The sequence below is a fragment of the Delphinapterus leucas genome, chromosome 13 (genome assembly GCF_059928025.1).
Source record: "Delphinapterus leucas isolate spDelLeu-1000000601 "Yukka" chromosome 13, BTC_Dleu_Yukka2, whole genome shotgun sequence".
Classification (NCBI taxonomy): Eukaryota; Metazoa; Chordata; class Mammalia; order Artiodactyla; family Monodontidae; genus Delphinapterus; species Delphinapterus leucas.
Window position 1 is genome coordinate 81,327,526 of NC_143141.1, and position 27,266 is coordinate 81,354,791.

The following is a 27,266-nucleotide window of genomic DNA, read 5'->3' on the forward strand; positions in this document are numbered from 1 at the left end:
AGATGCACTGCCAAACTGGGTTAATGCCATTGTCTTTCCTGAAAATCTACTACAGTTGGTGGATCTGTTCCTAAACAGTTTTCAAAATTCTTTAGCTATTTTCCTATTATTGCTTAGAACGACTTATCTAATTCTTTATCATTTAATTCTTCAAAGTTACTTACAACGTTCATTTCATTTCAAATCTGTTCTCTCACTCATTCACATGTAATTATACAATCTAATTTCAAAGCCAAATAGAAATGAATTTGCCATTATTTTCCACTTTAAATGATCTGTGCTTTCCTTGCCTTCAGTTTTGGAGCTAATTCAGAGTTCACTGTATTTCTGCCTGTAGAAGAGAAGAGTAATTTGACCATTATAAATTCCCATGAAGGGCTTCCCTGGTGGCGCAGTGGTTAAGAATCCGCCTGCCAATGCATGGGACACGGGTTCAATCCCTGGTCCGGGAAGATCCCACATGCTGCGGAGCAACTAAGCCCGTGCACCACAACTACTGAGCCTGGCCTGAACTCTAGAGCCCGCAAGCCTCGACTACTGAAGCCCGCATGCCTAGAGCCGGTGCTCTGCAACAAGAGAAGCCACTGCAATGAGAAGCCCGCGCACCACAACGAAGAGTAGCCCGCTCGACGCAACTAGAGAAAGCCTGCACGCAGCAACAAAGACCCAACTCAGCCAAAAAAAAAAAAAAAAAAAAAAAATCCCATGAAAACTAAACAGAGTAAAGAAAGGAGAGGAAGAGCACCCCAGGTGCTTTACAGCAACCCTGATTTCTTTAGACCCAGCTATACAATGAAATCCAATGACTAGACCATTTGTAGCAGTATTTTCTTGAGAAATATAAATAAAAACTATTTCCATATTGTTTTCGTAAACATTAATTACAAAAGATATATCAATTTAAGACATTGAAATAAAATTACTTAAGTTTTAAATATTTACTATTAGTCAACGGCTGTTTACATAGCACAGGTAAACTATGAAATTAATCCTTGATGTATGTGATATATTTTCGTCTTTATTTTTTATATACATACATATGTTTTACCTATGTATATGATATTTGCTAAACATACATGACCAAATGTTATAAATTTTGCTTAAAGTGTATACATACCAGGCTTTTCCCATTCTATTTCAAAGCAATGAACTCCATTTCTGATTCGGTTTTTAACAATTCTGGAAAAAAAAAAAACTCATCTAATGAGGTTTAATTGCATGAGTTATTTGGAAATTTTCAATTTGTAGATTGAATAATTCAATTCCCATTAATTTTTATTGTTTTACTAATATTCTAAAAATGTTTTAAGAATTATTGTATGGCTATTCCTTTGACTTGTTATTTAAAAGATAGAGTTTATAATTGTTAGATCTTATCAGTAGATTTTTCCTCTCATTATTATTCAGTGTTCCTCTTTTCCATAATAATGATTTTTGTTTTAAAGTCTTTTTTGCTTCTGTTAATTTTGCTACATCACTTTGGTAAACATTTGCCTGGTTAAATCTTTTAAATCTCTTTATTTTCAAACTTAACATAGTCTTATTCTGCACATGCCCTATATAAAGCAGACTATTGTTGAATTTTGTTTACTCATCTGATATAATGTCTTTTAATAATGAGTTTAATCTACTTACATTTATTATGATTACTGATATAGTTGGATTCATTCATACATCTTATTTTGTGTTTTTGGTTACTAAGATTTTCTATGCTATTTCCACCTTTCACCTTCCTGTATTCTTCCGGTTTGATAGTTTTACTTTCTTATTTTATGTATTGGTTTTAAAGATAGAGATTGTATTTCTAATGTTTTAGTGGTTACCCTTAACTGTTTACATGCATACTTTGGGAGTTTTAGTTTATTATCATCATCATATACTAACCATCAAGCATTATTAAGATATTTATATACAAATTTTTTCCATTCCATTTATTAAATTAGCTAAACATGTTTTATCAGTTTGTATGCTGGCCACTGTTAGTTGTTATCCACATCTTCCCCCTGAGTTCATTTTTCTTCTTGCTGAAGTCATCCTTTAACAGTGCTTTTGATGAGGGTCTGTGAATGGAAAACTCTTAGTCTTCATATGTCTGAAAATGCCTTGCCAACCAGTGAATAATTTTAATGATGTCTGGGTTGCCAATTATTTTTAGTCAAAGCTTTGAAATATTACTCCATCATCTTCTGGAGTCTACTATTGTCGTGAAAGATGTATGCTAGCAGACTGTCACTCCTTTGTAGCTTATCTTTTTTCTTTAACACTTTCCCCAAAACTTTTTATTTTGAAAAGTTTCAAGAAGAGTACAATGAATAATCATATACCCTTCACTGAGAGCCACCAATTCGCAGTTTCAGTCCCTCCATTCACTTTACATTTCTGTCCCCTTTCTGGTCCACAGGAATAATTATCTAGTTAATCTATATCTTTTTATATTTATTTCTTTTAATAGTCTATTATTACTATGTGTTTGAGGCAGAGAAGTGTGTCAGAGCATGAACTTACTATGTTATCTTGACTGTAAGCCCTGAATAAGCTTTTAATATTCCAGTGGACCTTTCCTCCATTTTTATAAAACAAAGAGATATATATCCCACTATTGAAGATACTAAGAAGAATATTTTAGATAAGATATTCCAGTGGAAACACAGGGACTTATCATACGATTCTTTATATTACCGAAGTGGCTGTAGTTGATTAGAGTTCCTTCTACCGAGCTTTCTTTCTATCATGTCATAGTGGGTCAACAGTACCAACAATTTCTCACATGCATAGTGACTGGGCCACTCCATTTTTTCAAGAGCAAATCTCTGTAAATATAATAAAAATAAAACAAGATCTTGTTATCTCTTGGAGACAAACAGCACTCTCAGGGTGATATTATCTTTTCCTTAAGAGATAACATTAGTTAAAGTTGTATCAACGAGAATATTCCCAGAAAGAACAGTGAGCCTCCTAAGGAGGCAATATGGCACAACGATGTAAGCGTGAGGGTTCTGGGTTTGAAGGCCAGAATATTTCCTGGATTTGGGTAAATTACTTAACCTCTTTTAGCCTCAGGTTTTCCCTCTGTAAAATATAATCCGGCACACACATTATAAAGTTAGGGAAGATTACATGTAATGTGGTAAATATAACAGCAAATTTTAAATGTTCAATGAATGTTGGTTGCCATTATTACTACTGTTGTTGGTAGAGCCAAGCAACAAGTAGTTACAATTTATTGAGCCACTCTGTTTCTTTAGCTACTACAGTAGGGGTTAATATAAATAATCTCATTGAATCTGCATAGTGACTTCACAAGATAAGTAATATTATTTCTATTTTGAGGAAAACACATATCCAGGGTCACATGGTAAGCGACGGACTGTCCAAATTTAAATTTAGGTCACTGATTACAAATCCCAAGCACTTGTAAACTATATTGTCTTCCATAACAATATACTGTCTTCCATAATAATATACAATAACAATATATATCTTTACATTCTCTGGTTATTAGCATCTCTCCCCCAATATATCCCTGAATACAATACATCTGTACATGGTCTTTAAGGTGTCTTGTAAAGAACAGCATAATTGTGATTTGTCTTATGGGCTGCAAAGTATAGTTACTGTGTGGCAAAGGAATGAAGATTAGATATAAATGCTGAAAAACACATGTGCACTCAAGAGCCATCTATTTCAAACTCCTCTCAGATCAGTCAAAGTGATTACCCCTTCTTATCTTCCTAGTATCCAACTTCACACTGTAAAATAAGAATTTATCTCCAGATACCTGAAACAATAATAAATCAGGTCTTTGGTACCTGATTGCCGTCACCAATTTATCCTTGTTCAAAAGGAATTCTTGAATAACCTAGCAAGAGAACAGAAAATAGCAATTGACATGTCAAACTTTTAAAAAAAGCTTCTGAGATAAACACATGGTTGAATTATTACTCATTACCTCATGGAATGGGAATCCCTGACAACTGCAAGCTTTCCTGAAAATAAGTTATATACATGTTATTAATACAATCAGGCAATTTTAGATAGACTCTAAAATCATCCATTTAATCTCTTCTCATTTAATGGAAAGTGTCCTTGTAAAGTATCCTAGTCATCAAGCTTCTCGATGAAACATTATTAAATTGCTATCTTCTAAGATAGCCTAATTTTTGAACAGAATCTATAAAAGGATTTTGTGAAACGTTATTAACCTACATGGGGGAAAGTTATGCGGAAATAATTCAACCACAGGTGTATAAATAGGCCACATCAGGAAACAATGAGCACAAAAAACTTACTTCTTAATACTGTTTTCTACTGCATTTAGTTGTCTCTCATGTTCTGTTCGGTGCCACTCACAAGGACAACAGTATTCATAATCATGTGGCTCACAATATCGATCAGTTTTACATAATTTGCATCCATTACGTTCATGATCCTTAGGTGAACCTTCATGGAGACACAAAAAGTATGACTTTCACTGCTTTTTAGAATTACCTTCTATGTACATTTTTTTTTTTGCCCTCATCCAAATTTTCAAAAACAAATACTGCCTAGCACAATGCCTAGCATATAGAAGGGTTTCAATACATTTAGGCCCAATAGAGTAATGAACACAATAATAATTCTTACGATAAAGTAGATCTTTAGCTATTACTATCACATGACGCTATTTTTTTCTGTAAATTACCCTTCTGTCTGAAAGTGTTAATTTGTAATATGAAATTATACCTTTATAATCATCTCAAATGGAAAACTGTGGTGTATGTGGTAGCTACATACAAGAAAAAAGGACATTATTAGTAAAACATTATTTAGTTAATAGAATAATTCATGAAATGGTTTCTTTAATAAGAATATGAAAAGAATAGAGCAGTTAATTACCTCTGCTAGTGGCTAGCTCTCAGTTACTACATAGCTATTTTTAAACTATGCTTGGAACATAAATTCTGATTGTGGCCTGGGTGTGGGGTCCTAGTGCCCAGTAAAAGGAAAGCATGACTACCTTCAACACTTTTGAGAACACAAAGAACCTACATAACTGATATGACCAAAATCGTCATTTATAAGGTGCCAAAAAAACTACAGAATGGCATTTTATCTATAAAAACATTGATTTCTTCCATGGTTTCATCTATCATTTTAAAAGGCTAATGAAAACATATTAAGACAAATAGATAAAGCAGAATTTCTTTTAAAAGATGAGCTAACATGATCTCTTAATCTCTCCTGAGAGCAAAAGGCCTTTTTAACCCAGTACATGTCAGGGACATCATATTTTTATCAAGACTAATGAACAGGGTCCAAGCTACTTAACAGTGAACATGTATTAGAAATTAGTTTTAAGTCACTATCTTCACACCCAATAAAAATGCACTATAGGACAGTTAAGAATTCTTTAAATATATGAATATAAATCACTGATACATAAGCAAATGATTTCACTTCCATTTTCCCCTAAGATTTACCAGTACAATTTTTTTCCTTAAAATGGATTTCTATATTGAAAACATAATTTTAGGATCAAAGTAATCTGATAACATAGTTCGAAACTGCACATATCCTATATTTATCATTTACATCACGTTATTTCATTCAATAAATATTTATCAAGTGCCTACTGTGTGTATGTGACACAACTCCTGACACTGAGGGTTCGCAATCTGGTAAGGAAGGTAGGTATGTAAAAAGTACTATAAGAACAGAGATGAAAACCTAGGTATCAGGCAATAATATTCTAGAGATATCATTCCCTATGTCTGCTTACCTGGATGGGAACATACAGAGCAATGAGCCAGTTTGCTAACAACTGCTGGCTGTGAATTAGAGTAACAAAATTTTTCATTCCACTGATTAAACCTTTAAAAGAAAATGGTATTAAAAAGAAAAAATAAATGATAAGGTCACCAAAATGCCATGTTCTCAAATATCAGGCTATTCTGTTCCTTTCCCCCGCCTACTTAATTTTTCCTTTGGCGGTAAAGTTGCTGTCCCAGTCTGGGGACATAAAAACATAAAAAATTAAAAATAACTAGCGGGAAGTTTAGTCTAAATTAATAAAAATTGGAATGACAGATAATTACAACAAAATGTAACCTCATTATTTTCAAGCGTGAAGGCAAACATTTTATAAAATGTTGCCAAAAGTACATATTTGCTGAAACTGTCCCAATAAGAATGATTTGTAGTTAGCCAGGTGCCACATTTGCTTGCTTTTCCTTTTTTATTTTATTCTTCACAATTCCCAAATGATTCCTCAACTCACCCCCAAGCCAAAGTATACCTTTGCTTTTTTTTTGCTTCGGAAAACAGTAATCACTGATGTTAATAAGGAGTTTATTAAAGTCTTAGATCGATCAGTAGCTTTACAGCTGAAAGAGAAGCACTAAAAGAAAGAGCATGGCTATTTGAAATCTTTCTCATGGTCACCCCTTCTTCATTTCTACCGCTTGATGTTTCCTTTCATGTACTCACTGTCTCGTAGCTACTGGAGGCAAAAGGACTATTTTAAGTCTCCCAGAGTCCTAGCTCCTTTCCTTTTTGTTCATTCCATACTTTACCATCATAAGTACTAATTTTTATAAAACTTTGCCCTCATCAAGTAAATATAACTGACATGCTTTCAAAACTAAATAGCACAGTTTGTAAACTTTAATACACTCTGTATCCTAACTGTCTTGAGTCCTCAGATTGTACAGTTAATTCATTAGAATTAACATATTACTAAATTTGTGGCTATAGAACAAAGGGCAGTCAAGAAAAATTTTTGATCAAGTGTTATTAAATATTTGCAACATGTCAGGCATTTCATTTATAGAAAAATATAGTATCAAAGTATTTATATAGAAAGTAATTTAAAATATAAAATTAATTTAATGTTAGTTTATCTTTATTTGTTGATGAAATAGTCTAAAATAGCCTGTGGCAAATGCCCATGGTTATAAATAAACGCATTTGGTATCTTACTACTTGTGTTTGTAATGAGCTAATAATATTGAAAAAAACAAAATATGGCTTAGGACATATACTTTTCAGCTTTCTTTGGAAAACTTCTGAATAAATAAAATAACTGATTTTAAATAAAAATACAGATCATCTCAAAAATACAAAACCTTTTTTTGGAAAGCACAATACTTTTTGTATTCACTATTAAGTTCAACAAGAATAAAAGACTAATGTCACGAGAAAAAGTAATTTTTAGTTACCTCTGAAGTAAACTTTGTCCTTTCAAAATCTTTATAAGTTTTAATGCTTGCTCTTTTCCAACTCCAGGGACTCCCTTTCAGAAAGTGGGAAAAGAAGTTCAAACGTTAATCACTAGGGAATAGATAAATGAAGGGTGAGATGTCCATTCAATGTAAGATTGTGTAGCTCAAAGAATGAGGTAACTGTGTGCAAGACACATTGTTACGTGTAAAATGAAAATTGCAGAATAGCATACAGTATGATTTAGATTTGTAAGTTAAATAACAATTATATTGTTAACTTATGCAAACAAAAAAGTCAGTGTTATATACCAAACCACTGACTGTTTATTTTAAGAGAGGGAGGAACAGAATTTTAGAGGGCTTTCATTTTCTATGTTAATTATTTTGATAGTATTTTAATTTGACCTAACTTTCTGTTATATTTGTAATCAGGAAAAGGCATGTTCATTTGATTATATGAACATATAATATTTAAAGATCCAAACAACCAAAGAGAACAAAGGGGAATTCCAAGTTAACTCTTGAAATTAATAACTTAAGAAAATTAAAATAAGCATTAAGTTTCCTACACAAAAAATATATAAATAAATGTATATTCACATGACAATTTCTGGTTTACATTGAGTCTTCCAGTTCCTATAAAAGTTTATTAATATGTCTTTGTAAGCAAGGCTGTTCTTTAGCCGATACGCATCAGGAGAGACATACCAGTGTTAAAATACTTCTAAACTGGTTAGTAAATAGCCAATGCCCATGTACCCTGAGTGCCTGCCAGCAAAGGGGTCTCCCCCTTAAAATGAATTCCCTTTCCAACCCACCTACACTCGGGTTTCAGCTAAAAGGGTAACACATAGCACAACAGAGGGTATCCAGAAGCATTTTCCATCACTACAGCCTATGTCTTTAGTAAAACAGTTGCTGGATATTTTGTATGTCACCCTTCATGTATTAGCATTTAGTTATATATTAAATTTTTTTAGGCAAATCATGATAGTAGAGTCTTAAAGATCATTAAGTACAATGATATAAATAGATAGCAGTTTTGGTTGCAAAGAAACAAAAAATCAAAATAGGTAAGGCTAGTGTATAATACCACTGCAGCTAAAATTGGTTTCTGTGAGTTCAAGTTTGCAACGTTTTTCTTATATTCAACACTGAGCTGTTTTTAGACTTTAATTATGATACAATTACATATGGGAAACAAATCTATTTCAGAATGAGAACTATAATAATTATTTTCTATGTTGTTTAACAGTTCTTTTCCTCCTGTTTTCTTTTTTTACTAGTTAAAAAAAATTGTTGATGTCTCTATTTGGTCACTGGTGACACAGATTAGAAATTAGAGTTAATAATTTTACTATCCTACTATTTTTTCCTCTCCCGAGCTCTAGTGAAAAAAAATTATACGTCATCCTTCTTTAGGCTTCTCTTGGGGATAGAGTCTATAGTATAATGAGGGGTTTAGTAAGGATACAGAGATGATCAGCAGGGACATAATAACAGGACTATACAAAAATAGTAGGAGCCACAGTACAAGTCATTTTATATATTTAAACATCATATTTATGAATGTGGTTATCATGGTAATTCTTAATTCATCCCTCACCTATTATACCTGTTACAGAGAACTATATTGTGTATCTTTTTTTTTTTGTTCTTGTTTTTTTAGTTTTTTTTTTTTGGTACACGGGCCTCTCACTGTTGTGCCCTCTCCAGTTGTGGAGCACAGGCTCTGGACACGCAGGCTCAGCGGCCATGGCTCACGGGCCCAGCCGCTCCCCGGCATGTGGGATCTTCCCGGACCGGGGCACGAACCCATGTCCCCTGCATCGGCAGGCGGACTCTCAACCACTGTGCCACCAGGAGAGCCCTATATTGTGTATCTTAAGATATAAAATAAAAGGTTTTCATGAGCAAAACTCAGTGCAATGCTAAGAGGCACGGAAGGATGAATAGCTTAACCCAATGATCATGTTGCGTAGCAACAGTAACAATAACACTGAGCATGTGCACAAATAGCTAAAATGGAGATGCAGAACTCAGACAACAGTGATGGAAACTAATATTGGCACAAGACAAGGAAAGAGTAATTCCTACATTTCTCTAAAAGGACAGTCAAACGTGAATGTGAATCTCTTGGAGGAATGGCTTACTGAGATTGAAGCTGTGGTACTAGTTACGATTCTATTCTCGTTTATACCATTCAGTATCATGATGAGCAAGCTGTTTAATGCCACTTGAAATGCTGATTATTTTAGCTACTGAATAGTTTATTACACATGTATTCTAAATTAGGTTCTTAATTATATAAAATGATATTGTATTCATATCTATGCAGCACGTAAGGTATCAAAAAAAACCCATTATGAATAGTAAATAAATATGGCAATTTCAGCATACCTTTGGAAGATAATCACAGCCAAGTAGTATTGCTAGCCCAACCAGAGCATTTCTATCCAAACCTAGTTTACTCTTGATGTATGACATTGTATAACAGTCAACATGTGGGTCCTAGAAGAAAGAACAGATTCAGTTTCATCTTCAAAAAACTAAACAAAAACAACATTATAAAAAATAATTTGTCAAAGCTGTCTCTAAATGTTTATTCCTAAAAGTTTAAAATTATCCTGATCACCAGAATCTTCATAAAATCTAACACTTCAATATCTGGAAATAAAGTCATAGTTTCAAAAATGGCTTTTAAAAATTAACTATAGTAGTCACTTTTTCCTCTTTATTGTTTTCTGGTGTCTACAAAAGTAGATTTTCATCTTGTACAATTAAGCACTGTAAAATGTATATTATAGAAATTGTATATTATTGTAATTACATCATCAGAAGTTAACTATCATTAACAGCATCCGGCATATTCTTCTAAGAAACATGTTCTTTGACATACATACAAATATTTATTACTCTATTTTTAAGTAAAAATAGGATTATATAAAAATACTCTTTTGCAATATTTCTTGCCCACTAATATAACTGGATATCTTTAATATCAATAATACATACCTTTTTAATGATTGCTTACATTAGACGGACTCTAAGGCAGTGTTTCTCAATGGGGATACTGGGAGCATTTTCAGAAAGATAACAGAATTTTTTGGCAAGAGGTTTAGTCTCCCTGGCTCTAATCCACGAAAGGTCCATAGTCTCCCTTGCCCAACCTTGAATAATTACAACCAAAATGTCCCATGTATTACCTCCCTCCATGAGAACTGTGGCTGTATTTAGCCATTCTCTATCAATGGGCATTTGGGTGTTTGCCAAATTTTTGTAATTAGTGACAATGCTGCAGTTAACATCCTTGTATATCTCTCCTTGCATATTTGGAGGTGTTTTTGAGGCTTACTAAAAGTGCAAATTCTGGGTCAAAGCAATACATATTGTATGCAATTTTATAATATATAGTTGAAACTGATTTAGAATTAAACCTTGTGAAACAAGTCAAGCCCTTAGGAGAGAAATCCACATTTCAAAGAGAATGAACTATGTGGCACTGATATTTTTAGTAACAGTAAACATTTTACTTAGCAATTGTTAAGTGCCAAGAATTAATCGCTTTAAAAAAAGTAGTGTGTAAAACAAATGCTGAAAAAGAGAAAGAAAAAATACCTTGGTATTCATAGTGAAATTTCTATAAACAGTTTGGGCCCCATAAAGGAAAGCATCTCCATCATTGGTGAGGCAGCCATCTACATAACCACTGGCATTGAGGTAAGCACACATGGCTTCAGCTTCCCCAGCAGCTTGGACCCAGGGAATTCCTAAGCATTCCAGCATATCAAGACACTGAAAAGAAAAAGTAGGTGCAACAAATCTAAGAACATTTTTATTGCTGCTTTTTTCAGTGTTTGACTTAATTCTATATCACAAGTATTAATAGTAGCTATTTAGGTGTTTTAAAACTTATTACATTTAAGAAACAACTGGCAACTTGAGCACTGAATACTTAATGGCACAGTATAAGTATTAAACTTTTAGATGCAATAATAAAAATTATATTGTGGCTATGTTTTTATTTTTTAAGAGCCCCTATCTTATAGAGAAAGGTACTGAAATACTAAAACAATATTATGTCTGGGATTTGCTTCAGAATAAGGTAGGACCTCCTAGAGAAATGGAAATAAAAACAAAACTAAACAAATGGGACCTAATGAAACTTAAAAGCTTTTGCACAGCAAAGGAAACCAAAAACAAGACGAAAAGACAACCCTCAGAAAGGGAGAAAATATTTGCAAACGAAGCAACTGACAAAGGATTCATCTCCAAAATTTGCAAGCAGCTCAAGCAGCTCATGAAAAAAACAAATAATCCAATCCGAAAATGGGCAGAAGACCTAAATAGACATTTCTCCAAAGAAGATATACAGATTGCCAACAAACACATGAAAGGATGCTTAACATCACTAATCATTAGAGAAGTGCAAATCAAAACTATAATGAGGGGCTTCCCTGGTGGCGCAGTGGTTGAGAGTCCGCCTGCCGACGCAGCGGACACGGGTTTGTGCCCCGGTCTGGGAAGATCCCACATGCCGCGGAGAGGCTGGGCCCGTGAGCCATGGCCGCTGAGCCTGCGCGTCCGGAGCCTGTGCTCCGCAACGGGAGAGGCCACAGCAGTGAGAGGCCCGCGTACCGCAAAAAAAAAACCAAAAAAAAACCCTATAATGAGGTATCACCTCACGCCAGTCAGAATGGCCATCATCAAAAAATCTACAAACAATAAATGCTGGAGAGGGTGTGGTGAGAAGGGAACCCTATTGCACTGTTGGTGGGAATGTAAATTGACACAGCCAATATGGAGAACAGTAAGGAGGTTCCTTAAAAAATAGAACTACCATACAACCCAGCAATCCCACTACTGGGCATATACCCTGAGAAAACCATAATACAAAAAGAGTCATGTACCACAATGTTCATTGCAGCTCTATTTACAATAGCCAGGACATGGAAGCAACCTAAGTGTCCAATGACAGATGAATGTATCAAGAAGATGTGGCACATATATACAATGGAATATTTCTCATCCATAAAAGGAAACGAAATTGAGTTATTTGTAGTGAAGTGGATGGACCTAGAGACTGTCATACAGAGTGAAGTAAGTCAGAAAGAGAAAAACAAACACTGTATGCTAACATATATATATGGAATCTAAAAAAAAGAAATGGTTCTGAAGAACCTAAGGGCAGGACAGGAATAAAGACGCAGACGTAGAGGATGGACTTGAGGACCCGGGGAGTGGGAAGGGTAAGCTGGGACCAAGTGAGACAGTGGCATGGACATATATACACTACCAAGTGTAAAACAGATAGCTAGTGGGAAGCAGCCGCATAGCACAGGGAGATCAGCTCAGTGGTTTGTGACCACCTATAGGGGTGGGATAGGGAGGGTGGGAGGGAGATGCATGAGGGAGGAGATATGGGGATATATGTATATATAGAGCTGATTCACTTTGTTATAAAGCAGAAAATAACATACCATTGTAAAGCAATTATACTCCAATACAGATGTTAAAAAAAAAAATGTGGGAGTAGAGGAGTGGGTGGGAGTATAGATGAAACAAAATTGGTCAAGAGTTGATAATTGTTAAAGATCGGTGATGGGCTACTTTTGTATTCGTTTAAAATTTTCTGTATGGAAAAGCTAAAAATTTTAATGTCAATTAAAAAGTAATCCATATTCTATTAAAAACAATTTAAAAAGTACTTTTAAAAGTAATGAATATGCAATTTTCATTGTTTTGTTCAATGCTATTATCTCAAGAGTCTGGAAATATCTTGACATAATAATAATTAATCACATTAACATTTACATCTGTAAAACTACAGCAATTCTTCTCACATGATGGTCCTCCCAATATGAGCTCTTCCAAAGAAGATGCTATTACACAATTTTGGCTTGAGACCTTAAAGTTCACTTCTTATCACCTCCCCTGTACGATGAAACTCTCACGTTACGGGGAGCCACACAGGGGCCCGTTGTTGGAGTGCTCCTAGTAAGTCAAATGTCTGTACAGGATGTTTATATCAATTTGCGGTTCTCTTGGGGTTATGAATTTAACCCAGCTGAGTAGCTTATAGTTTAGCTTTACAGCCTAGTGCATTCTTTCTTGTCATATGTGATACTCTCATTCTATCACTGAGGAATACTGGATATGGTGAGGAAAAGAGGCTATTTACCTAGTTTCTAGAGACAGAGAAAAGAGCATCTCTTTTGCTTTAACTGATTAATTGTTTGCATGCTATATGATGTAATAAAAACCTCTGCCAGATGTTGCCCAAGGCGGACAAGGTTCGGAAGGACAAAGTACTATGTCAAAAAAAAAAGGTGCTTTTCAGAACTCTGGCTGGGTGACTTTAGAGAGACAGTTTTGTTATAGGTGCTGCTTTACTGCAACACCATAGTTGTTTCTAATTTACCCATACATAAAAAGTATCCTTTCATAAAAAAACAACAAGGGTTTAAAAGTCATTTCAGATTCTGTTCCAACTCTTTTCAAAAACCAGCACAGAATTTGTGATGAGGTTGGTTGCAATTTTCTCTACCCTAACTCTCTATCACATGGGGTGGAGGTTGTGTTGGAGGACTAATGTGTGCTTTTCATGCTTGTAACTGAAAATGGCAGTAGATTAGGAGAACGTGAGGCTTAGTAACTGAGTGTACAGAAATATGGTAATGATTAATGGGCAGGCAACACTGAACCGATACAAAATGCCTAAGAACACCACAATTAGAGAAATAAAGAAATAGGCATTAAAAAAAAAAAAAAAAAAAGAAATAGGCATAGAGCAATTTTCTCAAAAGGACGTAAGCATCTTTTTGCGTTACACTGGGGAGTTAATGCCTTAAGTACGTAAACCACAGATATTTCCAGGAACTAATTACACAAGAAATAACTAGAATTCAGTAGAGGTATTTTCTTCAATTACTGATAGTCCTTAAGGCAGAACAGTCACCAACTGAAAATTATTATTGTTAATCACATAAAAACAGAAAATAGAACTTCTGGAGAAAAATGCTTTTTAATTTATGCAATACCTTTTAAAAGAAATTAAAATTTTAAACAACATTAAAAAGAAGAACAGGGATAGGAACTCAAAGCAAACATGATAAAAGGTTTACTTCCTTAGTATATAAAGAATATGAACAAAAGAAAAAGTAAAACCTCAAAAGGTACGTGGGGAAAGGATATGATGGTCATTACCCAGAGGAGACTAAAACTAAGTTAGATGTTTAACCTCACCATTAAAAGAACAATACATATTAAATATGTATTATATGTATTTATACGTATTATATAAACAAAGAAATGTCTTCGATTTTCCATACTAAATAGTACAAAGATAAACCTCCCAATATCCAATAATCTTGTGGGTGCAATGAAATTGCCTATTTCATATCTGTACTGGTAGAAAGTAATTGGCAAGAGTTATAAAATCATTCCTAAACTTTGGTCTATCAATCCCACTTTGGGTAATTTTATATTAAAATCACAAGAAAATGCTATGCTTACAAAAAAATGTTCATCATAATTTCCTGTATAATAGAGAAGAACTAAAAAGCAAACAGTATACAATACAATATACAATCATGGGGAATGATTTCATACATGCTGTACCATCATTAAAGTAATGATTTTGAATAGAATATGGCAACAGGGAAACATGGGTATGTTAAGTGAAAACTCCAGATAAAAATTATTTGTGAATGATTACTGCAATTTTTTAAAACATATACCCTTAAAAAAGAGACAGGGGACTTCCCTGGTGGCGCAGTGGTTAAGAATCCTCCTGCCAATGCAGGGGACACGGGTTTGAGCCCTGGTCGGGGAAGATCTCACATGCCACAGAGCAACTAAGCCCGTGCACCACAACTACTGAGCCTGTGCTCTAGAGCCCGCGAGCCACAACTACTGAAGCCCGTGTGTCTAGAACTCGTGCTCCACAACAAGAGAAGCCACTGCAATGAGAAGCCCACACACTGCAAGGAAGAGTAGTCCCAGCTCGCAGCAACTAGAGAAAGCCCCCGCACAGCAACAAATACCCAACGCAGCTAAAAATGAATAAATAAATTTATAAAAAAATAAAGAGACAAGATAATAATAGCTTCCTATTGTTTTACTTACTTTATCGTATTATAGATTTCTCTTCTTTTTAAATTTTTATAAAAATATATATTTTATAACGTATAAATATATTAAAATATAACTGAGTACTTTTTAAAATTACAAAGCCCTAAAGGAAGCCAAATACGTATTCTGTCTATGAACTCTCATTAATCCTGAATGAGTAAAGTATGAATTAATGAGACCTCTATCCTGGGAATTCTTTAAGTGCTGAAGATGTCATAAAATGTTACATATTAAGTCCTGACTATGTACCGGTTGTTTTAGATATATTTTCTCTAATTTTTACCATATCCCTGTAAAGTATTACTATCCTATTTTACAGAGTAGGAAACGAGGCAGACAGGTTAAAAATCTTGCCCACTGTCTCAGAGTTTCTAATGGCCAGTCAGAATCTGAAAGCAGGTGAGTTTCACTCCAAAACTTAAACTCTCTTCTCTATTCACACTGTCCTTCTAGTCACAGTAAAGTTAATAAGTATTAAGGATACTGAACGAAAAGCTTTATCAGCATAAAGTATACTCTATAATTCAAATTAGAATTATTAGATCATATCTGAATGCTCACCTCCTTTAAGACTGAGTTAAAGTGTGATCTCCCTGTTTTCTGAGACCATGTTTTTGCCGAAGGTCCATATCGAATCTGATTCCTCTTACTTATGACATCAGCTTTCAGCTTTGGGGGTTCCCCTTCCATAACGAACACCAGTTTTACATCCATTAGCGTTAAATATGAGATACGAAAAAATAGGTTCCTGAAATATAGAAGTTAATAATACATTAATCATCATATATTGATAGCAGAAGTCAACATAGCAGTATGGCATAATGGCAAGAACATTAATATAAAAAATGTTATATGCAATAACATTTTATTTGTTAAGATTTTAAGTAGACGGGACTGAGAGACCACTGTGTGTCTTTTAGCAAAGGAGATTTATGATTATTCTAATTGCTATGTGGAAGCTGGTTTGGAGGAGGAGGCCAAGAGAGGAGGGAGGGAAACTGGTGAAGATTTCATCTCAGCAGGGCAGATAAGAGATATTGGCATCCACTGAGGCAGTGCTTCTGGACATCGAGAGAAGTCTGTGAACGCAGGGTATACTCTGGAAGTAGAAGTGGCAAGACTTCTGATGGATTGGATGTGTGGAGGACAAAACAGGGGGAGAATGGCTCCCAAATTTCTGGCTTTTAGTCATCGAAGCATACTTGCGGATATGTTAAATAGGCAGCCAAGTATTACCAGTCTGAAGCTCAAAGGGTACGAGGTACAAATAGTGTTATCAATATGGAGATGGCAGATCGAGACACGTTAATACATTTTAAAATCTCAAAATGTAAAACAGCAACAACAAAAGAAATGAAGTGGAAACAAAACCAAGACATCCACTGCTTATGCAATCATCTATTTATATTCTGAGCACGTTTACTCTACCTGAGGTGGGGCTTCATGACCGTTCCAATCATTTTTTTGACTGTCTGTGCTTCACATACCCAGAGACTCAGATCAACCGCAATGGTTTTCCCACCAAGACTGTGCAAGTGGACGTGTTGTTTAACAGGCTCCAGAATCTGCCACAAGTCATTCACTCCCATCCTGGTGATTATCTGCTGTTATTTGAGGCACCCTTTTCAAAAGATTGTTAAAAGACATAGAAGCTCAGAATAGAAATTCAAACAGTGTATTTTGAGCTACTGTGGGGTGATTCATAAATAATAGAGTATTCTTATTTCTTCCACTGGTCAGCTCTTCGGAATGAATCAAGAACACCTGAAACATTAAAAATGGTGGTAATACACTTAGTGGCTTCAAAAACACTGACACAACTAACAGATGAAAAGTTATTAACAGATTATAGCATGCTGAATTTGTCCTTAAAATCCACTCATGTCACCAAATATGTTTCTCTATAGTACTGAAAAATAGTTATTTTTAAACCTAATGTAACCAGTGTCAATGGCTGCCTTGTCCCTCCTCACTCTTTCCTCTTTTCCACACAGTCTTTAGCAGTGGCTGAGAATAAAATTTTTCACATGGTCACATTAATATTGCATGAAATTTGGAAAATAAAAGGAAAAATTACCCCCATCTCAAAAGGTGGTAATTGGCTTCTCCCACCTAAGAAGAGCTAACAAATGCAGAGACGGGTAGAAAATCCACAGATGTGGTAATGCATATTTGTCTTCTTGAGAATTCACTCCTTGATTTACATACCTAAAGAGAGAATAGGACTAGTCCTCTATCATAATCAGGAAAAACAAAAAGACAAAAGCAAGGAAGAATGCAAACACACAAACAAACAAAAAAACACAAAAGATTAAGGAAGGAAAACTGATGGAAAAGTGGGGGGGGAGATAGAAAAGGAAGAGTTGAAGGAATACATTATTATTTTTTAAAGAGCACTGGCTTTTTAAATTGCAAGGTCATGCATGTTCATTGTGGGAAAATAAAAAATCTTTTAAAAGAAAAATATTTTAAAATCACCTATAGTTCCACTATCCAAAGAAAACTGATGTTAAACTCTTTTCTATGTACATGACATTTTAAAAACAAAATTTGCTTAAACCCTGCTATTGTAACCTGCTTTGGTATTTTCTATACGCCAGTTTTTCCTTATTAAACATCTATAGCTGTTTTTCTTTTCCTCTGTTATTATTTGATAAAAAATATTATGTAGCATTTACATTGAAGATTCAGTCTATGCAAAAGTCTGACTATGTATCATCTGAATAATGACCTTAATTCACTCTACAAACACAAGGTAGGATACAAGACATATTAAGACAAAAAGCTATCACCACAATGTAAAGCCATTCTAAATAAAATGTAACTGTATTGTCTGTTCCTTTAACAGGGTCCATAGTAAAAGCAAATGTTTTCAAATTGTACATGGCTACAAAGAAAATAAATGCTGGAAATGTGGCTATCTGTCATTTTCTCTGAGCTTTTCTGAATTCTAATTTTAAACGTGGTCTGTGTAACTCTAAGTAGCATTTTGTGCATTCATTTTTATGAAAAGCTGCACAAATATTTGCTGATATGGCACTTTAGAAGGAAAATTATAGATTTAAATACAGGGAAGAAAGCATTAGGTAGTAAATGGTGGTTCCAGTGCTACTATAGTCTATTGCACAACAAGAAGGCCCACAGATTGAACGTGGGTGGCACTGTAACATGGATTCAGAGTCAAGGTTTTACCTCTTTGTTAGTGAAAAGTTGTAGTAAATTTTGGAAAAAGAGCTGGGGGCACATGTATTCCCTAAGGCATTATTATGAAGGGAAACAAACCTTTTAAAGTGTTAACGACTAGGGCTTCTCTGGTGGCGCAGTGCTTAAGAATCCGCCTGCCAATGCAGGGGACACGGATTCGAGCCCTGGTCTGGGAAGATCCCACATGCCGCGGAGCAATTAAGCCCGTGCGCCGAAACCACTGAGGCTGCACTCTAGAGCCCGTGCTCTGCAACGAGAGAAGCCACCGCAGTGGGAAGCCCGCGCACGGCAATGAAGAGTAGCCCCTGCTCGCTGCAACTAGAGAAAGCCTGTGTGCAGCAACGAAGACCAGCGCCGCCAAAAATAAGTAAATAAATAAATTTAAAAGAAAAGAAAAAAATAAAGTATTAACCACCACAACATATAAAATTCAGAAATAGAAAGTTTGAGGGGGAAGTTCTTATTGATAATTGTGCTTTCGTTTTATTTGTGACTCACTCTGGATACTGGAATGTGTTGCCACCGAAGGAAATTAAGCAACTTCTCTCTGGAGGAACGTTATCATGACTGATCTTGGTTCATTTAAATTTGACCCTGACGCTAGCTGTCAAATTTTTAAATGCAGGTATCTCCTGATTTAGCAATAGCTCTCCTAGGAATTTACTTTAAGATATGCTCTTAAGTGCTTACAGATTTATATTCATTGTAACATTGTTTATAATAGACACTGGGAAGAACCAAATGAGCACAACAGACATATCTTTAAGCAAATTATGGTATATTCAAACAATGGAATAGATGATGCAGCAAATAAAAATGGATACATCTATCTGAACTGATGAAATAGTCTCCAAGTTCTGAAATGAAAACAGGTACAAAATAGGTTATTTATTAGGGATGACTTAAGTTGAGAGATGTGAAAAATTACTCTTTGTGTTGTTTATTTTTTAAAATAACTATATGCTTGTATTACTTTTCAAATTAAAAAAAAAAAGCTAAAGAATGTGGCCCTATCTATAAAGGGTTGGGCAAATAAACTAGAAATCTTTAGATGGTTTATGTCTTGCCTAAATATTAAGTAATGAAATATGGACACAGTTCATGGGTCAATTAAAAAGCAATGTTCTACATACTCATGAGTACCTGAATATCAAATATCAAATATATACATATTCATGAGTACCTGAATAACTTCAGTATGTTATTTTAAGGATAAGAGATTCATTTTTTCTGGTTTCCTCCAGAATGCCTAGGAATGAGTTATGTGGTCTTAGGCAAGGCGCATCTTTTCTCTGGCCCTTCCATGTCTAAAGTTCAATCCTTCCTACCATGTCTCTAATGCTTCATTACATAAGCTGACTACACATATATAAGTGAATAGTAAGAATAAAGACTGTTGCATGGTGCAGTGTTATCATGGCACACACAAACACATATTTATGTATAGGACTGTGATGTACATTGTATTCCTTCTGAGGGTGATGGAAAAAAAAAATTGGAGAAACACTAATGAGGTAGACTCAATCTTAAAAATTGTAGTCCTCTGGGCTTCCCTGGTGACGCAGTGGTTGAGAGTCCGCCTGCCGAAGTAGGGGACACGGGTTCGTGCCCCGGTCCGGGAAGTTCCCACATGCCGCAGAGTGGCTGGGCCTGTGAATCATGGCCGCTGAGCCTGTGCGTCCGGAGCCTGTGCTCCGCAACGGGAGAGGCCACAACAGTTAGAGGCCCGCGTACCGCAAAACAAACAAACAAAAAACTGTAGTCCTCTATTTCAAGCACATTTGGAACATTTTTAAGGATCTTAACGGAATATATTATTCACTGGGGCAGCCATGCCTGGAAAAATAAAAATAAACCCCAAACTGATTCTATTAATATTTTAAGATTCCCACAGATTGGATCCCTTAAGCAAGACAAAGAGGGCTTTTAACTAAGCCCATAAGTAATGTCTTTAATATAATATGATCATTACATTTAAAACTTATTCATGTTATTTTAATTTCTTTTGTCAGAAATAAACCTGGTTTAAAGAATGAGCATCCCAGGACTTCCCTGGTGGCGCAGTGGTAAAGAATCCGCCTGCCAATGCAGGGGACACAGGTTCGAGCTCTGGTCCGGGAAGATCCCACATGCCGCGGAGCAACTAAGCCCGTGTGCCACAACCACTGAGCCTGCACTCTAAAGCCCGCAAGCCACAACTACTGAGCCCATGTGCCACAACTACTGAAGCCCGCACACCTAGAGCCCGTGCTCCACAACAAGAGAAGCCACCGTAATGAGAAGCCCACGCACCACAACGAAGAGTAGCCCCCGCTCACTGCAACTAGAGAAAGCCCGCGTGCAGCAACAAAGACCCAATGCAGACATAAATAAATAAACAAACAAATAAATAAATAAAAAAGAATGAGCATCTGTGGTTATGTTACAGAACAATTAGCACTGGCAGCTGAACAGTTATGTACCTAGGACATCTATTTTGGCTATTCCTTTATTATAATATGAGCAAAGACTACAAAGCTGTAACAACGGCTGCTTAAACACAACTAGTATGAAAAACGCAGGCAAAAAGAAAAAAAGGTCTGTAACAAAATTATCATTTAGGTCCCAGAAAGTAAAAATTACTATCTCTGAGCTAAGGTTTTCTCTTCTCCACTTTCCTTAGTTATGTGACATTTTCTAGGGAAAAAAAGTCTCTTTCATTGACAGTCTTCCTGGTCACCATATTTTTTTCTTCCAGTTTTAACGAGATACAGCTGACATACAGCACTGCTTAAGGTTCAGTTGTACAACATAATGATTTAACTTAAGTACATCATGAAATGATTACAGTAAGTTTACCACATCCATCATCCCATAAAGATACAAAATTTAAAAATGTTTTCCTTGTGTTGAGAACTCAGGATTTGCTCTCCTAACAACTTTCACATATAACATAGAGCAATGTTAATGATATTAATCATGCTGTACAGGATACCCTTAGTACTTATTTATTTTATAACTGGAAGTTTGTACCTCTGACCACCTTCATCCAATTCCTTTTTAAACTACTTTGGTACCTTGACCTAGAGTCCCAATATATCTACTGAAATGCATTTGAAAAAGGTTAAAAATCTCTCGTGTCCCCCAAGCATATTCCTATAAAGTAGTAATGCTCTGCTATGTTTCTTTCATAACCATGAAAGAATTGCTGCTATCGTGAAACGTGCTTTTCTCCACTGTTTTCTCTGAATGATAGGACCCAAGGGGACAATTTTTAGGAGCTAGGCTCCGTCTCTAACATGCCCCAATGAGTCTTTTTTTTTTTTCTTTCTCTTAGTAACTTACCGTTAATGAATTTCCATTAGATCTTCTTGAATAACTGCAAGACTTTATATAGTCTTAACTAAAAAATAATGGATTAGAACTATGCCAAGCAACACTATTTAAAGGATTGGTGGCAGGCATGAGAACTAGAAAGTTAACAGAAAGACTCACAGGAAGATTATTTTCAGAGTCAGAGAGGTGAGTCTCCTTTGAATACTCTATAATGAAGAAACTTCTCTTCACTTTCCCTCTTTAATATTTATCCCTCATCATGTGACAACTTCTCCGAATTCTTGATAAGAACATCTAATCTCCTACTTTACATGGATGCATAATATGCATCTAATTCTTGATTCCACCATCTCTCCTCAAAACTGTTCTATCCCTAGTCATTGCCAAATATCCAGTTGCTTAGGCCAAAAACCTAGCAGTCATTCTTGATTGTTCTCTTTACTTCACTCTCTAACAGCAACTTGATCAACAAGTCCCGTCTCCAAAACACATCCTAAATCCCCGTTTCTAAAGATACTCTTCTAGTGCCTGAAGTCTGCTAACTGGCCTCTCTGCTTCTACTTTTTGCCACCCGCGCAATCATCGTTCCCATAGAAGCCACAATGATATTATTTAAAAATCTGAAACATATTTAAAAATCTTCATCTGTCTGGTAATGGATAGTGAATTTCCTTAAGGGTGACATAACTTGTTTGTTACCAGTTAATTTACTTCATTTATGGTGCTATCTTACAGTCAGTTGTAAAATGCAAAAAATATTAATGTAAAATTACAAAGCATTCTAAATGTAATACATTCTTTTAAAATACTATTTTAGGATTATCTTCAATAGATCTACAACCTAAGGTCTTTGTGCTCCTTTTGAAAATCACTTGTAAAAGCAGAATATTAAACAAATACCTCAATAGTTCTAAAAGGGTAAAATTATGTGAAATATCTTATGAAAAATTACACCATGTGTGTGTTTGGTTTTTTTGGCTGTGCTGTGTGGCTTGTGGGATCTCAGTTTTCCACTCAAGGGCTGAACCTGGGCCATGGCAGTGAAAGCCCAGAACCCTAACTACTAGGCCACCAGGGAACTCCCCATAACATGTTTTAAGGATGCACTTAATCTAAAATGTCTGCTTCCACCATCAATTATTTCCCATTCCTTGTCACTTTCTTTGCACCAGCCCTTCCTTTGAAGTGATATTAAGTAGCAATGGTAAGACTGTAAAAGCATTTAAAGTTCCCAAAGGGGACAGAATGCAACAACTTTTAAGATATTCAAGTACAACTACACTCAAAGATAGAACAGATGGTTCTTGCATGAGGTCATGATCAACCTCAAAAGGCTGCTTGAAAATAGCTCAGCATTAAGTAAAATTTTAAAATACTACACATAGCAAACTCACCCCAAACTGTGTATAATTTTATCTTCCATTTTTATTTTAATAGGTGAAATTTGAAATTTTTTATGATGTAAGATTTGGTGAGTCTCTACTCCTATCTTTCATGATGTAATGATTTCACTGACATCAATCTGCTCATGCAATCAATGTATATTACATGTATTTTAAAAAGTCTCCTAATATAGTTCTTAAGAACTAATGTGATGCAAGAATACTTATGTGAATCAACGAAGTCAGAACAACCCATAGCAAATAACTTTATAGCCTACTAGTGGCTTCAATTTATATGCTTTAGTGAAAGAGCATTGGACTTGGGATAGAAAACCTAAAATTTTGATCTTGGATATACACTGACTAGCTGTACAACCTTGGGAGGACATTTAACCCATCTACAAAATGAGAGGTATTAAACCAAATGAATTACAAGATTCTGATATCTTTTGAATCTCATCACCAACTCTAATAGCTTGGTATTAAAAACAAACCACTCGGGCTTCCCTGGTGGCGCAGTGGTTGAGAGTCCGCCTGCCGATGCAGGGGACATGGGTTCGTGCCCCGGTCTGGGAAGATCCCACATGCCGTGGAGCAGCTGGGCCCGTGAGCCATGGCCGCTGAGCCTGCGCGTCCGGAGCCTGTGCTCCGCAATGAGAGAGGCCACAACAGTGAGAAGCCCGCGTACTGCAAAAAAAAAAAAAAAAAAAAACAAACCACTCTATTTCAGATATTATTTCTTGGTAGAAAGAACATGAATTTCTAGTTTAAAAAAAGAGCTTAAGAATCCCCTTCAGGTTAAAACAAAACCAAATCCTTTGATGTAACCATATGGTACCCATAAATCAATTTATGCTCCTAAAACTTCCTTAAAAGCTAATAAGCTTTATTGGTTAATTATAAAACTGAAGGAGGTGAGAAAACCACAGAACTTTGCTAATTCCACTAATGAATCAAATTTAAAGAACATAAAAGAGGTAAATGGTTTGATATGCAAAAATATACATTTTATTAAACTAACAGCTTTCCAGTTTTATTTCAGTTTTAAGCAGAAACATTAGAAACAAATTTTTTTAACAATAATGCAGGAACTACTTTAAATTTCCCAATTCCCATGCAGATGACTCTATTTCATATAAAGTTTGGTAAACTGTATAAAGCTTATTTCAATTCAGGATTGTATTGTATAAGACTCACCACATAATTTCACTAATTAATGCTGTGTTTATTATTTCTTCAGTTTTATTTTCATATGAATTTAGCTTAAACTTTGAAGAATAATATAACACAGGCTTAAATTACTTGTTATTAATAAATATTTATTAAATGCCTACTATTTACCAGAATTCTTCTTGGTGCTGGAGATACGATATTGAAAGATCAAGCCCTGCATTTAAGGACCGTGGTTAGGTGAGATTAGAGATAAAAAGGGAATTATAACAATGTGACAAGTACAGGCACAGAAGTAAGGCTAGAGAACTATAGGAGTAAATAGAGCTAAAGAAGGTATCCTACCTAGTGTAGGGCATCAAGGAAGACTTCTTAAAGGAAGTGACATATAAGCAGAGACCTCCCAGCTGTGCTTCCCATCTTTTACCCACAAGGACCACTTGGGCCAGATGTCGTAGTGTTTTCACCTATTTTGACTATGTCATATGTGTATCATGGCAAAGGCCAGGAAAGGAACATATACTTGATCATCTTTAGAAGTAAAAGGGTAGGAATTTCCTTACTGGAGACCAGAAGTTTGACATCAATTTCTTCGGGGGTGTTCTGGGTTAGCAGTAAATACCCCTTTTTTCCATCTAGAAAGGAAGATTTTGGGGTATAGAAAGTATATTACGTGAAGAGCTGCCACGTGAAGAGCTGTGTAAAGACAGAGGCGGTAGCTTAATGTCGGGTTGAGAAGGCGCTGAAAGCTAAGCCAAGGAACTTAAACTTCTTTAGTTCCGATGTTTATTGAGAGGGTTTGCAATGTAGGCACGCGCCAGCGGAAAGAAAGATTGTAAATAAACAACCACAATGCCTTAAGATAACTGCTATAATGGAAGTATTTCCAAAACACAAAGTTAACACCAAAAAAGAGGAACACCCAAGTGTGCCCATGGGGATCAGGGAAGGCTCGCCCAGGATGGCCTTGAACCAGGCGTGGGAGTGTACCCCACGGTGCCCGGGATAAGGACATTCGGGACCCAGCGGCCTCGGCACGGCCGCCAGAGCGCGGAGCCGCGGCGGACAGCTCCCACGCGCCGGGGCGAACCGCAGGGACTGGGAGACTCCGGGCTCGGAAAGCAGGGCTGAATCCGGCCGGGAGCTTCGGACTGCTGTCCTCCTGGACCCAAAGGGAGGCTTTTGGGAGGAGGGGGCGGGTGCGACAGGGACACGAACACAGAGCTCGCCCCCAACCCAGACTGCAAAGGAGCCAGTGGAAGGACCCGGGCGGTGCCGTCTCTCCACCGTTCTGCGGGACTTACCGGGACAACCCTTCCTCCTTGGTTATGAAAGACGCCCTTCCGTGATTTACCAGTTTGGCCTGAATCCTAACTACTGCTGTCTACAAGTTTCTAAATTTTCTCTTCTCAAAAAATAAGAAAAAGAAAAGGAAAGACTTTCTCTTTCCTTCCCCAAGCAAAGTCGACCGTTTGGCGCCTAGCACCCTGCCCCGGAAAGCTCCCGGGGAGCACTTCGAATTCGGTGCCTTCTCGCCCACGGCCCCGCCTCTTCCGGGAAGTGACTGTCCCCTTTCCGCGACCGCGGCCGTACGCTCGGCTTCCCGCGCTCCCAGCCGGTCGCTGTACGCATGGGTGGGACTGTAGTCCTGGGGCTCCGAGCTTTTTTCACTTTCACTTAGGCAAATCACCCGCCCCGCTCCCCGCGTCCCGCTATCGCCGAGCCCTAAGCTTCTACAAGCTTTCTCCGTCCGGCCAGGGGCACTTCCGGTCCCTCTTAAGACTCCAGTGGCGCGAAAACCCCGAACCGCGCACGCGCGGGCGGAGTCCCGGCGGGAGGGGGGGGGCGGGGCGCAGGCGCGGAGTGTCCCGCGGTGGGCGCCGGGGCGGCCGGGCTGCTGCCTTCTCCCGCCGTGGGCGCGCAGAACCCCGCGGGCCGACGGCGGCCGGCCGACGCCGAGACGCCCCTCGGGTGGCTTTAGCGTCCTGTTGCGCCACGGCCGCCCCGCCGATCGGGTTCCTTCGAGAGACTTCGACTTGTTCGAGGTAGGGTGAGGGCGCGCGCCGTCGCTCTCCCTTGCTGCGGGTCCATGCCCCTCCACCGCACTCGTAGCTGGCGCCCCCAGCCCACCTGGTGGCGGCCGGGTCAGCGGAGCTGCGGCAGTGTCTAGGGGGCCCGCCCCGCGGCCGGCGGGGATCTTCTCGCCCTCTCCGCAGGCGGCACAGGTCCCCTCAGCTGCGGGAAACTTGCCCGTGTGTCCGCTGGGCTCCGCCCTCGAGCGGCTCTGGCGGCGAAGCTTGCCAATCCCGGCTCGGGCTGCGGGACCCGGCGCCCGGCCCCAAACGGCCCTTTAGGCTTTGACGAGGGGCTTGGGGGGTATAAGGGTCGGGGGGTGAGGTTGGGTTCGGGAATCGGGCTTTTATCCCCCGTTTGATGGTACCTCGCAAATAGCTACTTAAGAATGTTTAAGAGATGTATGTAAATATTACTTAAATTGGATTTGTTGCTAAAATGCCAGTTTCATGAGAACGCATACTCTTCTGTACCTGGAAGAATTAAATTGTGATGTTTGGAGGATTTATGATGTTATTTCTTTTCCCTGATTTTCTCGTGGAGATGAGCTGGAGAAGAATCACTATTGGGAATTGCGGAACACAGGACTCAAGGGTAGAGAAAGGGATTGAGAGGATCCTGGGATAATTCCTAGAAAGAGCAACTATTTGCTGTTTAAACCCTGAAGACAGAACTTAATGTGAGTGCTTACTGCTCCGTATATTTCATGAGGAGACGATTACAAGCGAGTGTTTTGAAGACAAGCTACTCTGGAATGTATATTCAAAAGAAAAAGAGTCCAAATTCGCTG

The 27,266-nt window shown here is 37.2% G+C and overlaps 2 protein-coding genes across 5 annotated transcripts in view; one reads left to right on the plus strand and one right to left on the minus strand.

The window, feature by feature from the left end:
* GEN1 (GEN1 structure-specific endonuclease) overlaps nucleotides 1-26,660 on the minus strand; it is a 37,104-nt gene extending 10,444 nt beyond the window's left edge. Inside the window, exons 1-12 of one of the 3 annotated variants that reach the window (XM_022554111.3) lie at nucleotides 25,708-26,660; nucleotides 16,761-16,953; nucleotides 15,894-16,080; nucleotides 10,818-10,994; nucleotides 9,600-9,710; nucleotides 7,197-7,270; nucleotides 5,759-5,850; nucleotides 4,290-4,440; nucleotides 3,950-3,986; nucleotides 3,779-3,859; nucleotides 2,680-2,810; nucleotides 1,118-1,179 (exon numbers count right to left, since the gene is read on the minus strand). In XM_022554111.3, coding sequence (XP_022409819.1) covers nucleotides 1,118-1,179; nucleotides 2,680-2,810; nucleotides 3,779-3,859; nucleotides 3,950-3,986; nucleotides 4,290-4,440; nucleotides 5,759-5,850; nucleotides 7,197-7,270; nucleotides 9,600-9,710; nucleotides 10,818-10,994; nucleotides 15,894-16,080; nucleotides 16,761-16,921 — 1,264 coding nt within the window. In that variant the 5' untranslated portion in view covers nucleotides 16,922-16,953; nucleotides 25,708-26,660. Of the gene's footprint in view, nucleotides 1-1,117; nucleotides 1,180-2,679; nucleotides 2,811-3,778; nucleotides 3,860-3,949; nucleotides 3,987-4,289; nucleotides 4,441-5,758; nucleotides 5,851-7,196; nucleotides 7,271-9,599; nucleotides 9,711-10,817; nucleotides 10,995-15,893; nucleotides 16,081-16,760; nucleotides 23,921-25,707 lie in introns of all 3 variants that reach the window. The other 2 variants (XM_022554112.3, XM_089923415.1) reach the window with 2 other exon arrangements.
* SMC6 (structural maintenance of chromosomes 6) overlaps nucleotides 26,248-27,266 on the plus strand; it is a 73,757-nt gene continuing 72,738 nt past the window's right edge. Inside the window, exons 1-2 of one of the 2 annotated variants that reach the window (XM_022554110.3) lie at nucleotides 26,248-26,448; nucleotides 27,020-27,155. The gene's annotated coding sequence lies outside the window, so the exon portion shown is untranslated. The remainder of the gene's footprint in view (nucleotides 26,449-27,019; nucleotides 27,156-27,266) is intronic. The other variant, XM_022554109.2, reaches the window with a different exon arrangement.